A 16,368-nucleotide genomic window follows, 5' to 3' on the forward strand; every position below is an offset into this window, starting at 1 on the left:
ATACAATGGTGAAAGAACTTTTAGAGCTGAAACTTCATACACTGTTACTGATGTGATTTCTCTACACGAAAAAAACTTTGCAAGAATGGTGGGGGCATTGGGAATGATCTATCTTTTCAGTATCTGTTATTGCAAGGTAAACAACCGCACGAGATGTTGCCGGAAAAATTCGAGTTACTTTGGTTAATCGTCGGCGCATTGTTCGGCTTTTGCATTTGCTCAGTGTGTTGCTGTTGTGCCGAAGCTCTCCATTCCTCGGCTTTTCGATGAACGATCATCATTCTTTCATTAATTTCTCCTCTAGTTTTGATCTCATCTTTTGGATTTTCACCTACAAGATGAGAAGTTAATGTTGATCAACTAAATGCATCAGTTGTACATGATTAAATATACTCTAGAGCTTAATGAAAAAATTCGAGTTAATAAGTTCGGATTAAGCTTTGAAGTATAGTCCAATTAGCATATTCAGTTGATGAACAGCGTCGAATGTTCCGATATGGTGACGGCAATAGGAACCGGTGGTAAAGCCGAGAAAGATCGAGTAAGTACCTCGAGCTTTCTTGATTGAGCTTCTGCTTTTGCACTTTGAAGGTTCACCCAAGCTTGGATTTTTGCTTCCTCTCTTTGGTACCTATGACCCGAATAATAGTCGTTACTGAGATGCTACATAACTAAGACAATGATCAAATGTATTTTACCTCTTTACCTCATGCAACATTTAGTCCTTTCCTCTTCTTCCCATGAAGGAGTTCTCGAATCCGAAACACTTCTCCGGCACGCACTGCCGGTCTCAAAATGCCTAAGGCTCTTCACACGTCTTCCTCCTCCTCTTCCCTCGAGCTCCAGTTTGATGTGATGGAATCATATTGAGACCCAGTTGTAACTTAGCTAGATGACACTCTTGCATCTGTAAGATGTCAATTGTGCTATTAGAACTATTCGAATCGGCGGAATTCAATGGACCTGACCGATTAGCCGGCGTGTTATGTCGCACGGGCGACGAGCTCTTGCACGGCGTATGGCATCTAGAAGTCATCGAACTTCCGAGTGGAGTCATCTCGGTCCCAGCGTCCTTATGTTTGACTTCATGGAACACGTCGGTGCCTGCATCTTTCATGGTTTCACTGGCTGAGTTTTGGAAAAGAAACCCTTCTCTTGAGGGCTCTGAACATCTGAAATCCGGCAAAATCGGTTCTATTTCATCTGTGAACTTATCTACATGATCATTGCATCAAAACAGATGTGATTCTAAAGCCAAATTGTATTCATCAGCTCACAATTAAAACGGTAGACCACATGTTCCATTAAATGTATTTAGATTCTACCTTTTAGAAAGACATCAACGGAGCCATGGTGTCCCAATGAAACTGACCCTTTAAAGCTCGAGACAACCTTTGAAACATTCTCCTCAGTTACCCTTGATTTCTCAGAAAAAAATTGACCTTGTTTAAAGTTATCACTTTGTTTAGCCACCTTGGACGACTGTGCAGGTGGCGGCCTAATGGCGAGAGCAGGAGAGTCATGGCTAGAGCTGCTGCTGATTAGCCATTTCTCTGCATCATCCCACTTTGAAGGAAAGCTTTTTCTACCACCGCCGCCGCCACTGAAGCTGAAAACAGGCCTACCTGGTGTAGAAGGAGCTTCATAAACTCCCCTTTTTGTTGTATCTGAGTACACCCCAACTCGCCTCCTCTGCGTTGAAACATCCAAACCCGACATTGGAAAAGACTTGACAAACTCAGATGTCTCCTTGAGATTGAGCTTGCAAAGTGGGTCTGAAAACGTGTCTGAAAATGGGTTATCATTACTCTCCATAGCCGGTTCCTGGATCACATGAAACACAATTCATTAACTGCATTAAAAAACAAAAAACACAAAAGAATGCAACAAATGTGGGATCTTTAAGCTCAAAATACCCCATTAGAAAACAAAAGTGGAGCTTGGAAGTACTCGGGGCTTGCAAGATCCATGCTTTTTGTTGAAGATGAACTGGTTTTTCTTGGTCAAATGGGGTTTCTTTTTCTTGAAAACTAATAAGTCAATATAAACTGATGCATGTGAAAGCGATTGCAGTTTGAAGTTTGAGCAGACAATGGAGTTAGCTAAACAAGGCAAAAGCTTAGACCAGTAGAGACCTATGAACCAATGAACTACTGTTTCATAAGCCCCACAGGCCACATGGGCTGGATAAGTGAATAACAATTAAACAAAAGCTATATATATATTACCATTTCAAAATGAAACAACAGTGACACATTGTCCTAATCTCACAAATTTATGTAAAACAAGCTAGGAGACGAAATAGTACTTCATCAAAAGAAGAGGAACTTCGGGAGCTAAACATAATTTAATACTACAAAAGAATGCACAGAAAATTATATAAAAGGGATAAACCAAACTTTTACTCCTTGAATTTAACAATTTATTGCAACTTAGTCCCTGAACTTGGCCTTTTGCGACACAATATGTGTCAGAAGGACTAAAGAAAAGTTACAAGTTCAGGGCTAAAAGTTGCTTTATACCTTTAATCCTGGACAACTGAGCTAAAAAGGAAAGGGAATGGACAAGGTGAATCAACATTTTATTGGTTTGCCTACATGCTTCTTTTGTATTCTTTTTGAGAAGCTTCTTAATTGGATTTCATCTCCACTTTAGAGCGTGAGCATTTCACAATCCATAGCTCATAAGCTGTTGAATTTCAGGTAAGCATTAGTTAAAAACTTCGAAACAGTTTCTTTGCGAAACATCCGTAATCCATTTCCAGTTAATATCCGAACACGAACACTAACACGAATATGAAAATATGACCCTTTGGGAATGACATTTCAAAAAAAAAAAGACCCTTTGGGAATGAGGCATCTCTTTCAAAAGTTCAAAGCCAGCATTATTGTCAGTTTGACATATGCTGTGTAGCTTAATACAGTACAATAAGTGTTACAGTGTTGAGTACTTTTGTTCATTAATATGTGTGTCTGTATACAATAATGTTAGACTTTTGCCTTTCGGTTCCTATCTGCAGAAATCATCAAAGCAATTGAAGATGTATTTAAGCACCCAATTTGTTGAGATTCAAAGCTATTAATGGTTGATGGTTAACAAGGCAATCAAATTCAAAGAGATATAGGTTGCATATGGTGTCCTTTAATTCTTTGTTTTGGTTGAGATCTTACGTTAAGTTATAACTTTAAAAACAGGAGGGTTAAAGTAAATTTCAGTCCCTGAATTTGTCATTTTTTTCAATTTGATTCTTAAATATTTTCTTTTTGTAATCAATATTAGTCTTTGAACTTGATAAGTTTTATCCTATTCCACGTAACACGTTCTCAGAGTGTCACATCATTTAAAAGCCTAAAAATAATAAATAAATCCAAATTGAGTGACTAATGTGGACCAAAACAAGATATAGAGATCAAGTTGGTAAAGTTGATAAGTTTAAATATTAAAAGTTGATTTATTTGAAATAGAAGGGTGTAGAAACGAATTTGACGTCCGGGATTTGAGTTTTAAGTAGGGATGGGCATGGAACCCGATGGGTTTCGACCCGATCAGGTCTGACTTTTTTAAAAAAAATCGGGTTCGGGTCAGGTCTGATCGAGTTTTATATTAAAATATTCGCAGTCAGGTTTAGAGTTAAAATAATCTTACCCGACCCGACTCGAATAGTTAATGCATAATTATTATTATTTTACTTTTTTTACTCTACTTATTCCTACTCATGTGCCAGCAACTTCTAGTCCGGTAGATATTTCAATGGCAGCACAAGAAACCAGCAACTTTAATGATTGCTAGGCCCAATCCTTTCATGTCCTTCTGCTTTTCCACTCCTTTTTATTTTAGTACAAAATGCAAGACCAAGCGTGATATTAGGGCGTGCATTACACTTATCAATGAAATTGATTCCAACAATTATTTTAGGTATTTTTTATATTTTAAATTAAAAAATTTTGTGGGATTTAATAAATAAAAAATTAAATCGGTCGGTCGGGTTTTTTTAATTGTCTATCGGGTCGGTTACGGGTGGAGTACCCTTTCTTCTCGGGTCGGGTGGTCCAAAAACCCGACCCGACCCATGTCCATCCCTAGTTTTAAGATGAAAAAAGAATAACTACATGTTTGATCACTTATCTATTCTAAAATTTGTTTTAGTCACCCAACTATTTTTTTTCAAGATCATCCTAAAATTTTATTTTATTTCTATTTTAGTCACCCGATGTTAAATTTGACCATCGAGTCAACAAAAACGATAACGTGAGATGGTATAATAATAATTTAGTCTCTAAAATAACAACATTAACAGTCTATCCCCGAAAAAAAATTCAAGATCCACTCGACTCTATAATTAACATAAAGAGTTGGCTTCATACTAAAGAGAAAGAAAGAAAATGTAGAGTTGCACAGGGTGCAACGTGGTCCAGCATTTGCTTGAAGATGGAGTTAACCAGGTTTAGGTGATAGCTGTAAGATATAGCCCAAAACCCACCGGATAGCTCAACCATGGGTTCCTAAAAGAAGTGAAAATTCCAACCTACACCTATTGATGTGTGTTTTGGCCCATTATAATGTGAATGATCGAATGCTACAATCATTTATGTATACAACATAAAGGAAAACAGTGTTCTTTTTTGGCATTTTTGGCTGGATAGCTCCATCCCAATTATCCTCCCCTACACAGCTTGTGAAAGAAATAAAAGTAGTTTCTAGATCCCCTAAATAAGATAAGAGTTTGAATATTGACGTTGTAAATAAAACTAACCGGGTTAAAAGAGTCCCCCCATAATGAAACTTTGTAGTATTATACAAGCGTGGTTTAACAAACAAAAAGGAATAAAAGGGCTTTCAATCACATAAAACGGCTTGATACTTTTCCTGTAAATTCATACCTAAAATAGCTCAATAAAGCCCCCAAAGATGTGATTGGATGGAGGAGCAAATAATGGAGAGAGTAATCCCAATAAACACTCCATCATTTGCCTCAACGTGTCACCTGCAAAACCAACAAGCCAATCCATAGAGATGCAAATCTCATCCTTCATTTTTAGTACATAGCTCCAAGATCCCATGTTGTCACCATTATCAATACCTTATTTAAACTATGAAAAAAACCACCACTTCAATCTCCAAATTTGTCTCAACATAACAATGTCTTTAGCAAGCTCCTTTCCTCGTCATGTTCCGGTTACAGCTTTGAGTTCACCAGCAAACCATGGCAACAAGATCGTGATGCTGAGGAAAAAACAGGTTTCGAACAAGAAAACACCCATTATTCAGATCAAATTCTTCTCCAAGAACAAGGTCACGATGCTTGTTTAGTGTGTTTTTTCAGGACATAACTGGCAAAACTTGTGTTCCATGTTTGTTTTCATCTGCAACTTATCTCCAACATGAATTCTTGAATGTCTGCTTTGCAGGTTTTTGAGGATCAGTCTGAAGGTGTAATCTGCTATAGAGATGAAAATGGAGAAATGGTTTGTGAGGATATGATGAAGGCCCTCGATTTCGTCAACGAACATTCTATCATCTTAGGTAATCACGTTGACATCAATCCCGAGATTGAATACCCGAATTACTGACCGTGTTTGTCATTGTTGAGCTGAATTCAGACATGTTGAGATCCTTGATCTCCTTCAAGATAGATGGCTTCAAATTGTTAATGGTGTCAATGATTTTTAACAAGTTCCACTAATGCAAGACTCTGTGTTGAATCTTCAGTCGATATCAATCCGGAGATCGAATAATGTAAAAAGCAAAAATCTCTTCTATTGTAATCGATCACTTTGTTTTACAGTATGATGGAATATGTGCTAGTTTGTTCGAAAATTTCATGCAAGGGTCACTAAATATTTGACCTATGACAGAAATTCTCATGGCTTAAGCAAAAAAATATATGAATTTTTTCTTCTCTTTTGTTGTGTAAATGGAAATCAATCTTATGATCAAAGGAAAACAGAATGGGAGAGACGAACTCTGAGAATTTCAATTCATTCATGAAATCACTTGAAGGTGGTCCCGTGTTGTCCGTTCTCTTCGCCTGTATCCGACTGAGATTTGCCTGATGTGGCAGGAGAGGACCACTGATCTGGGATCATTAGAAAATACGTAGCCATTGCTTTCCGGAACCTTTTTTGTATTGCTTTGGTGATATTACAGTAGGTGATGCGTTCTTCGGTCCACCGAGGATGCCGGAAGCCTTCACCCAAGTTTCAAGATGCTTGTCCCAGGTATACTGCCTCATGTAGTCGATGATTCCGACAACTAGCTCGTGCTTTTCCTCATCCACTCCAACTAGTAACGAGTAATCCATCACGTCGCTTGCCTGCAAGGTTGAAAAGATAAAGAAATAAGAAAAACGGAACGTAGTCATAATCTAAACTAGAAATTAATGTCATGCAGATTGATCTCCAGGCCAGAAAACTTACCGCAAGAAAAGCAGTGTCATTCCAGATTGCTCTTTCCAACAACCGCTTTGCTTTATTACTCACGAAAATCGGGGAAGTTCGCATTGACTCAATCAAGTTCTGATCTAGCAGAACCTTGGTGCTTCCACTAGATTGGGGAACATAACGAGATCTAGATCCTTTGAGATCATATTGCCGCGTGACAATTCGTCCGAACAGAACATTCTCCATAACCAGAACATCCATCTTTGCCTCTTTCCCACCTTTAAGATGCTTTGCCGAAACCTTTCAACAGAAATCAACAATAGAAAGAAACAATGATCACAGAATCCACAATTATCATCATTCGACCGAGATAATTATAAACTTGAAAGATGGACTACGTCAGGGTTATTCCATCTAGTTGACCAAAATTAGATTAATGGTTATCGTATGTAGCATTAGAGTGTATGAAGCAATAGGAACAAGCACCTGATAGATACCAAGAATCTTTGCCAGGCATGTCGGACTTCGAGAACTAATTGATTCGGACATGTACTTGAAATATCCAGGTGCCGTTTTTATAAATGATTCCAACTCTGTCTTTGTGACTTGCTTAACGATAAAACGATCATCTGAGGTTTTCGCAAAGAAAACGTTGCTCTTGCCACCCTGAGCTTTCCACTTCCTGCAACGACTCAAAGACCTTATAAAATCAAGCTCTGATGGGCAACACATTCTCCTTAATGCCTCGAATCTCTTTGCATAATAGCATGTAACAGTAAATTTCACTTTATCAGACGATCCATCATCTCCGAAAGACACCTTTACATGCAAAGACTTTGTGGGGAAGAGTGGATCCATATTTGAGCTGCGAGATCCAATAATGTTATCGGTTGGACCAAGACTTCTATGAGAATCAAAGGTCATCTCGTTAAAAGAAAGTGACGATTGAATCAGTGATTCAGGGAACGATAGTGATGCTGTTAAATCCCCACTTTCTTTAGGCCTATCGCCATCATCACTTACCTGGAAATGATATTCGGGTGATGCTAAAGCGTATGATATCATACTTGTGGGCTCATCATCATAAACTGGAATAACAATGTCATTAAAGCCTACCGGCAAAAGCAGTCTAGCTCCGTCTTGCACTTCCAATTGTCTATATGATGAAATATAGATTGGATCATATTCGGTAAATGTATCAAGCTTGGAAGCATTGCCTAAAAGGTTTTTGTTCAAGGAGCGGTAGAAGCTTAAGAAAGGCATTTTTAACCAGCTTACAGCGTCTTCTGTATTTTCAGAGCTTTTAGAGGACCATACCGGAGAAAGAGAATGAAAAACCTTCGGCTCAATCTTTCCTTCAGAGTGAACTTCCAAATCTAAACCGTCTGTTACTGAATCCGCAATAGCAATATCGAAAGCAGCAGAATCAGAAAGAGAACACGAGATATTGTTTGGTACTACAGCTGCTTGCTGAATTTCCCCAGTCCAAGCAGCTTCGAGGGTATCTGACAAATTTTCTATGACAGGAAACTGGCCTTCAGACAAGGCGCGGCGAACATTTGCCATAGGTTTCTCACATTCCAGTCGCTCATACATGCTCTGCGTATCAGAAAGAATACCATAGTCTTCGTATACCGCGTTTGAAGTTGCACTCGTATCTGGTTCTTGATGTACCAAGTCTGAGTGATTAGTGTTGCCATTTAATTTTCCTTGTTCAGAGCCCCTGTCAAGCTTTGCATCCGCAAGAGCAAAGTCGCAGCATTCACAGCCTTTTCCAAGTTCCAGCATATTGATGTCCTGGAGGTTATAATTTTCTAAATTGGTTGCAAAAACCAGGCGATGGTCCACATATAAGATTGGAAAAGTAATTGCCGCCGCAACCGGTTAATTTCAAGAATGTCAATAGCAAGTTCCCCTTTTTTCACTTCCCTTTTCAAAGCCTTTTGCAATGATTCCTGAACCAAATCCAAGAACAATGAGAAACCAGACACTAAAAACAGCAATGAATATATTCGACATCTGCTAAAGCTCTATTCTTTAACAGAATTATATTGATACATGCAAACGATAATCACAATGGACCTCCACAAATTCTAACTTTTCAAAAACATTTTCTTATATAATTTCCCTGTCTCACATGAAACTCCATTTGCTCCTTTTGTAACATTCCTTCAAGCTCAGCAATTTGATGTCTCAGTTCAGGTGTTTTCGTGATACTATGAGGTGCCCCAGCCACAATTAATTTATCTGTAATTTTACTTAGAGAATTATGTACTTCAGAAAACATATGTTCTGCCCGGTCAGCCACCTGTTTTCGATAATAAGATCAAATATATTAGTCAACTGCAGAGAGATCGATATCGGCTACTTAAAAAACCAAAACCAATATCCGCACACCTTATCTGTCTCTTTCTGTATCCAATCCTGATTCTCAAAGTCAAAATTAACTTTTGAGGGAGGAAGGTAGACAGAATGGACGTCAATTGTAGCATACCGAAAGCAAGCAACCATTCTCCCCAATCTACATATATTTAAACAATGAATAGTCAATTCATTTGAACATTCACAATGTCCTTAGGGCTAATTTTAAATCAAACAAGTGGTGAATTATAATTATATGTCAAGAGCCTGCACAAAGCTGTCTTTTAGCATATTTTGAATGAGGCAACTATTTGTACATATATGATATCTGGTTAATACGTATGAAGATTATAGGAAACGGACCCGTAGAAACGAAGACAATCTCTATGTAAAGAATGGCCACAGCTTGCAACCCGGCTTGCAGCTGCATGGTTTGAAAAACTAAGCTCCAAAAACTTCCCAAAAGATAAACCCCAAGCAGCATCAGACATCACTATTCTCTGTGGGTCGGAGGCAAGCCATTGGCCCTGGTACATCGCATGCATCTGTGCCACATCCAAATTTTGCCCAGTCTTTCACCAGATAAGAAATTTTCAGAGAGTTTCTTAACAGATATGGTGAGGGTTCCTTGTTGATGACTATAACAGTGAATGTGTGCTTCCGAAGGCAAATCACATGAATGGCATCGGTAACTCTGAAAAATTAATGATATCCGTAGTCTCAAAAGAACTTTTGGGGTTTGTAAAATGCAATATATAAATGCAAGGGGAAAAAATATTTACCTGATCCAACAAATCATCCCGTAAATACCGACCCAAAGGTTTATCAAAGCTGCCATAGTACTTGATTCGAAAGAGATGGGACCTCTCGCAGACACTCCCTTTCCACACGCATCGAGATGATAAAGAAACCAAAATGCTCTGGTTGTCTTTTGGTGTTGATGGAAATTCTTCTTTCAACGGTTTTGACTCCTCAGAATGGTTATTAAGGTTATTACTATCTCGTTGCTCAGAAGATGACTCTGAACCACCTAGCTGAAATTCAACTTCTGTGCTATGATTTCTTGGTCAATGTGTGCCATAGAAAATTGCCCCAAAGAATATAATCGTGCAGGACTACTAAAATTGAGATCATTATTCAAGAAAGCCGACTCCCTTGCCTCAGCAAAAACTTCTATCATTGAAGATACATTGGAATCCATATAATTTTTGTCGGAAAAGGCATCTGAAATAACTTTTTCAGAAGGAGACGATGAAAGCGCAGTGAATTCTAAAGGGGGTGGACTTGAAGACAATAAGCTTGTCCCATTAGGTAAAGTGGGAACATCGTTAGCTCTTTGGTGATCCTGGGACATTTTATCAGAAGGAACAGTAAAACCAGGAAAGGTTGATATGGACCTTGAAATGCTGGATGGTTTATCCATAAATGATGTAGAAATCGGATTGTCCAACGGCAATCCTGGCAGAGATGCTCCTTCATCAGCAAGAAACGATGTCTCCAGAGCCAAGTGATAAGCTGCAAAAATTCCATATTGGACCACATGCTTGACTTTCTTCAATTCATCTCCACTTGCCCCCCTAAGTAATATCTGAAGCAAACATATACATGCAAGCACACAGTTTAGACTAATTCAATGATCCATTACTTACAAATTTATATAGACCAACACTGTTGGGAAAAGAAATATTATCACCAAAAAAACTAGGTGTAAATTTTAATTTCATCTACTCCTATATTCTACTATTAGTTTTTGATAACTTACAGTGCAACCCAATGGCTTAGGGCAGCCCTCAAAATACATTAATGTCTTGGTCAATTTCTTCCCTCCTTGTCCAGCAGAACCAAGATCTTCGACGAACCTCTCAACATGAAATCTTTCACAGTAACCCATCTTCTGGGAAGAGAGAAGATCAATCGAAGGGATTATTTGAGAGCCTGTACAGCGTGCAATGCGCTCTAACAATGTCCTCTTGACATTGAGAACAAGTGATATATTCTTTTCAAGAAGATTATCCTGGACGAATCGGGAAACTGATTTCTCTACCAGAAGGATGTTGGGCTGCTGTGCAAGTATCTTTGCTACTGCCATCTTCAAATGGTCCATTTCCTGGTTAAAGAAAGATAAAAAAGATAAAACGTAGGGGGGAAAGCATAGATGCTTATTGAAACAAAAGCAATCCTAAACACAAAAAAAAACCTGAAATACCTGCTGCAACAAAGTATCAAAACTAGAAAGTAGGTTAGAGACTCGTTGGTATTCAAGAGCTCCACCAAGGATCAACAACCGAGGTTTCTCTATTTTGGAAGCCATTCGTCGATGAGCAACATTTTTCTTGCAAACCACTCCTTTGACAATCATACTATAAGAAATCAAAGGAAAAGAAAATGTTAATGACCAATGCTGCAGTATAGTTTAATTCACATGTTGGTATCATGCAGCAAATGGAAGTGAAAAAAACTGTGCAATTGCTACTCTAATATTATCAATATACTATTATGAAAACTTGCATTTCAAAAGGACAAAAGGTCATAATCAGTTGTATAGAAAAAAAATTATCATCTTGCTTAGCAATTACCTCTCACACCGACGTCCAGAAGCTATGCATTTCACTTTAACATATCCACCGGGATCCATCCCTCCCCCGGTGCTTCTGTCTGGCTTTAGAAGTGTAGCAGCCTCCCATGAAAGAGCTGCGATGATCTCCAACCAGCATTCTTTATCATTTTCATCACCCACAGGAAGGTTCTCAACCAGTAAAAGTTGAGATACCAAAGCCCTAAAATGTCCATCGACTATCCTTCACTGCTTTCTTTTGCTCCTTATTTGACTTATCCTTAAACAGAGACTTCCCACTTCCAAAGCTGCTAGTGCGCAGATATGCCCGCTCTCCTGTAACACCACAATCTTCATCATCATCATCATCAAACAAAGCAGCTTCCTTATCATCTTCTTCATCTTCAGGTTCAGGAGGGAGCCAGAGAAGTTTATTATCTTCAAAATCTATAGGATCAGCAGGATGTGAAGGAGATGATGCTTTGCATTCATCGTCAACTTCACGCTCAGTTTCCACCTTGGGAAGCGGTGGTAGTCCTTTCAAACCTGGTGAAGGGAAAGTGTAGGTTATAGTAGAACAGCTTAAACTTTTGAAGTCGGTATTTTCTACATTGGGATGAAATTTATGCAACTCATCGTCATTGCTAATATCCTCAAATTCAAAAGGAGTATGAAAGCCGCTTCTTGAGAGAAAAGCTTTGAGTCAGAATCAGACATATAGAAGCTGAAGCTGCTGTAATCATCCTCATCATCGCTCCTGATGCCACAAAAGCAAAGCAACAAGTGAGCAATAGGAATAAAACATTAAGACCTCATTTTGTCTCCAACTCTTTCACTATGTTCTAATGGCTACTGATTCTTCCAAAAACCTATTCGATAGATAGCACTGATCAAACATTGGGTGGAGAGGGGTACAAAAAAAGTGCAGATAAAGCTGCCAAAGCACATGCACACTCAAGCATCTAACTCCAAGTTATGCTCGACTGATAGACAAAAGCAGAAAAATAAAGGAAAAGTACGACAGCAGATTTTCTGATCATACCTGTGGAATGAGAACTCATATGGCTGTTAAGGGGGTCCCATAAAGCCTATTGGATGGATCGTACATCCATTGTCAGATCATTCCTCGTCTTTGGTGCTATCTTTCCAGGCTTATCCAGGCTTTTATTCATTACAGGTAGTGGATGAGGGATATGAATAGACCTTGGTTGAAATTGTTGATATGGTCCAGCTGTATATGGAGCTAGTGGGCCAACAGTAGAACTACTCTGAGCAGTTCCACTGGATATAGTGCTGAAGAAACTTGCAGCAGAAGGTGAAGTACTAAGTTCCTGATTCAGAACTTGCACACCATCATCTGTAGCGGTTGTGCCCTGCTCCCACTGCTTGAAACAAAAGTTACAAACCCGAATCCTGTCCCACTCTTCTTGTGGAATCCTTGCATCATTAGATGGCACAGGAACCGAGTTTGCTGTACACTTGGCACAGAAAACTCTGCCACAGAGTCGACAATGGTGTCTACGGTTAAATACCGTGAACGGAGTTTCGCATTCATAGCACATCATGCAGCTATGATCAGCCATCCAAAAATCCCTAGACACATGATCAGGGTCCGATCGCCAAGGGAGCCAGGACTTCACTAAACCAACTATCTCAGTAATAGTCTTGTTAGAATCATCCATCTGTAAATGATCCTAAAGCCCCTACACATTATGCTATCTTCATTCGACACTCCTGACAAACCATGAATTATATTTCATACAATCCCGATTCGCCACAAACAGAAACACTTTCTCACCAACAGCAACAATGGCATCCCGACATTTCTACGAATAGATAACAGACTATCATGTCCTCTAATCCACCTATCAAACTAACTCTCATTTCTCCCTCTCAGTCCAAACGACTGATCCAAATTAATGCCTCCACTCTTCAAATATCAACTAAAACAATTCATATTCTCGTGTTACAATAAAGCAAAGGGAAAAAGATTGATCCTCACTCACAACAGATAAGATTGAAGAAAACCCTTCTTCCTCATGAACCAACTCATAACCATCTGTCACCAATCTCTCCCACGCGTAAATTTTAAACAAATCACATTTATTCATCAGAAAGCAACATATATATCATTTCCTAATCTCAGCCAACAATAAATAAATCAATAAAGCATTATGTTCCCTTCCCTTATGCATAAAAAAAAAGATCCAGTTTGATTGTAATCAAATTCAAACCCACGTTACCTCAATCAGCCAATCGCAAACGCCAACAATCAATGGTCAATCTATTCGAGAATGAAGCAACCAGCCAACGGATTATTGCCACGTACGCAAACGCAAACAAATCGTCATATTTATAGAATAGAAGGGAAGGAAGGAAGGTGGTGAAAAGACGAATGAAAAAAAAAGAAGCTCGCAAAACCCAGAATGGAATTCTTTATCAAGAAATCGATAAAATTTGTGTTCTTGCTCTTGATCATCAGCATCGATATTTGTATTTAATATCACAATCTACAAATTGAGTCAAAATTTCATATATTTTTTAAGATTTGTTTGTTTAAAATGCTGCTGATGTATATTGTTTTGCCACCATTATCATTTGGCGGAAAAGGCGACACGCTCATTTAACGTGGGTGCATGATTTGAACAGTAGACTTGGTGTATGTGAACAAAACTGAATTTCCGACCAATTATTTTTGGGATAAAACAACCTTGGTCTCTGATTAATAATTTTTAAAATTTGATTCTTGAACTTTTATTTATATTATTATATTAGTTTTAAATTTAGATTTCTTTTTAATCTAAGAGACAAGATAAAATAAAATCTTAAGTGATAAATCGTATAAAAATTTAAAAATATTTAAATAAAATTTTGAAGAAACAAAGATTTAATTTTATTAATATTTAAATTTATAAGACTTGAACCTAATAAATTTAATGGTAGAAAATAAATTTAACGTGTGTGTACAGTCATTATTAATTAACCAAAAAATAAAAATATTATATTATAATCGTACCATACTAATAAAAAATATAAAAAAATAGAAATAAATTAAATAAAAAAATTAGATAATATAAGTCTTCTCACATTTTGCATGGCTCGTGTCTCATCTCTAAATAATGCGATATAGGTTGATAACTTTGTACATTAATTGATAAATTTCTTGGTAGATAAAAATGACTTGGACAAAGTCGGCATATGTTAATTGATAAATTAGAAAGAAATAAAAATAAAGAATTAAATATAATTTATCCATAAATTAATATTAAGTAATTTTGAAAGCCCTTTTTAAAGTCGTTGGTTCATTTTATTATGGTACTTTTATAAAATTTTATTTTAGTCTTTGTACTTTTATTTTTTTCAATTTAATCTTAAAATACAAAAAATATAATTAAATCATCAACAATTATTGGCAACTTGGTCAAAATTAGTTTTAATTGTCGACAATTCACCTATACTATAGAAAATTATTATTTTCTAAATTAATCTAAGGAAAATTTTACGACGCTCGACGAGTATCGATGAGCACCACTAACAATGAGCACCATTAATTTAATTTATAAAAATTTAAAATTATAAAGTACTCAACATGTAATTATGAATTAGTTAATATGTAAACGTAAACTATTTAAAATAAAATATTAATTACATTATTTTTTATAATCTTATTTTAAATAATAATTAGATCAAATATTAACCCATAAATTAAGAAAACCCTAAATTCTTTTTTTCTTACTTTGATGATGCAGCTGCAGTGTTGATGGCGACGACGGTAACAACAATCGTCGCAGCAGCAACAACAATTGCAACACAATAACAACAGTGGCAACTGCGGCGACTGCAAAGCAAAAAAAAAGGATTTAGTGTTTTTAATTTAGGAGTTAATATTTGATCTAATTATTATTAAAATTAAGATTATAAAAATGATGTAATTAATATTTTTTTTTAAAATTTACATTTAGATTTTATCTAATTATAATTATATGTTAAGTACTTTATAATTTTAAAGTTTTATAAATTAAATAAATAGTGTGCATTATTATTATTATTAGTACTCATCGGTGCTCGCCGAACGTAAAAGAATTATCCTTAATCTAATATCATCATAAAATCTCTATTTTTTTCAGCATCCGTTTCCCCTAATTTTGCCTATATTTTTAAAGTCTAAACGTTAACTTGAGTTGTTATTCGGAATTTAAAGGGAGTGATTTAAGTTGTGTTGGATGCAATAGCAAGTTATATTATATTTTTAGAGATATAATATAATTTCAAATTCGAAAAATTATACTATTAAAAAGCAATCATAATCTAAAATATAAAAGGGTAAACTACGCATGTAGTATCAAAACTATCAGTTTTGGTCCATTTTAATACATAAATTTTTAATTTCTTTCAAAACCATACCAACATTTAGTTTTGTTTCATTTTAGTACTCGTCATTAAAAATTTAACGCGTTTAATATCTAAACTATCAATTTTTGTCCGTTTTAGTACCTAAACTTTCAAATTTTGTTAAACTTAACATTAAATTTTGAACGAATAATAAAATGAAACAAAAAAAATAAACTTTAGGTATGGTTTTAAAATTTTTAAAAATTTAAATATTAAAATGGACCAAAAATATTAGCTTAAATACTAAACGTGTAATTTACTCAAATATAAAACTAACATTTAACGCGATTTACTTTTAAGTTGAAAATAGTAAAATCTAACAATTAAGTTTTGTTTTGCTTGGATGTGGGTCTATCCCTAACCTAAAAGCCCAAACTGTAAGGGCACGGCCTACAAACAATAATTTTTAGGGTTTTTTTTTTTTGCGCAATAGGACAAACGAATAAATTAATTAAAAAATATGGTAAGTAGAAGTTTATTTTAGGATATATGGTATTCATGAAACTCGTTATGTCGACGTGATAAGTTTTAGTAAAAATATTTTTTATTTAAACTCGTCACATGTTTCAATAAAATATATTTTTCTATTAAAATTTATCACAATGATGTAAAAAGTTTAAATAAAAATAATTTTATTACAATCCGTCACTTCAACATGATAAGTTTTATGTATCATAGAAA

At 36.3% G+C, this 16,368-nt stretch overlaps 1 protein-coding gene and 2 pseudogenes across 2 annotated transcripts; 1 reads left to right on the top strand and 2 right to left on the bottom strand.

The window, feature by feature from the left end:
• On the bottom strand, positions 1–2,016 carry LOC120121228 (annotated as a pseudogene).
• Positions 2,017–4,915: 2,899 nt separating this feature from the next.
• On the top strand, positions 4,916–5,860 carry LOC120121226. Of its 2 annotated transcripts, none has more exons than XM_039140643.1 (3): positions 4,916–5,238; positions 5,409–5,523; positions 5,601–5,860. In XM_039140643.1, exons 1-3 carry the CDS (start codon positions 5,059–5,061, stop codon positions 5,681–5,683), a joined length of 378 nt encoding a protein of 125 aa, XP_038996574.1. In that variant the 5' UTR covers positions 4,916–5,058; the 3' UTR covers positions 5,684–5,860. The 2 variants fall into 2 exon arrangements, with proteins under 2 accessions (XP_038996574.1, XP_038996572.1); XM_039140641.1 differs by having other exon boundaries at positions 4,926–5,292; positions 5,601–5,840.
• Positions 5,785–13,638, bottom strand: LOC120121227 (annotated as a pseudogene).
• Between the last annotated feature and the right edge of the window lie 2,730 nt (positions 13,639–16,368).

This window comes from Hibiscus syriacus, unplaced genomic scaffold, assembly GCF_006381635.1.
Source record: "Hibiscus syriacus cultivar Baekdansim isolate YM2019G1 unplaced genomic scaffold, ASM638163v2 tig00110365_pilon, whole genome shotgun sequence".
Taxonomy (NCBI): Eukaryota; Viridiplantae; Streptophyta; class Magnoliopsida; order Malvales; family Malvaceae; genus Hibiscus; species Hibiscus syriacus.

Bases quoted from the DNA above. Each gene is read 5' to 3' on its own strand.
- LOC120121226 (XM_039140641.1), top strand. From the start codon at position 5,059: ATGTTGTCACCATTATCAATACCTTATTTAAACTATGAAAAAAACCAC. The intron at 5,293-5,408 runs GTCACGATGCTT...TCTGCTTTGCAG, and splicing joins AATTCTTCTCCAAGAACAAG to GTTTTTGAGGATCAGTCTGA. The intron at 5,524-5,600 runs GTAATCACGTTG...AGCTGAATTCAG, and splicing joins CGAACATTCTATCATCTTAG to ACATGTTGAGATCCTTGATC.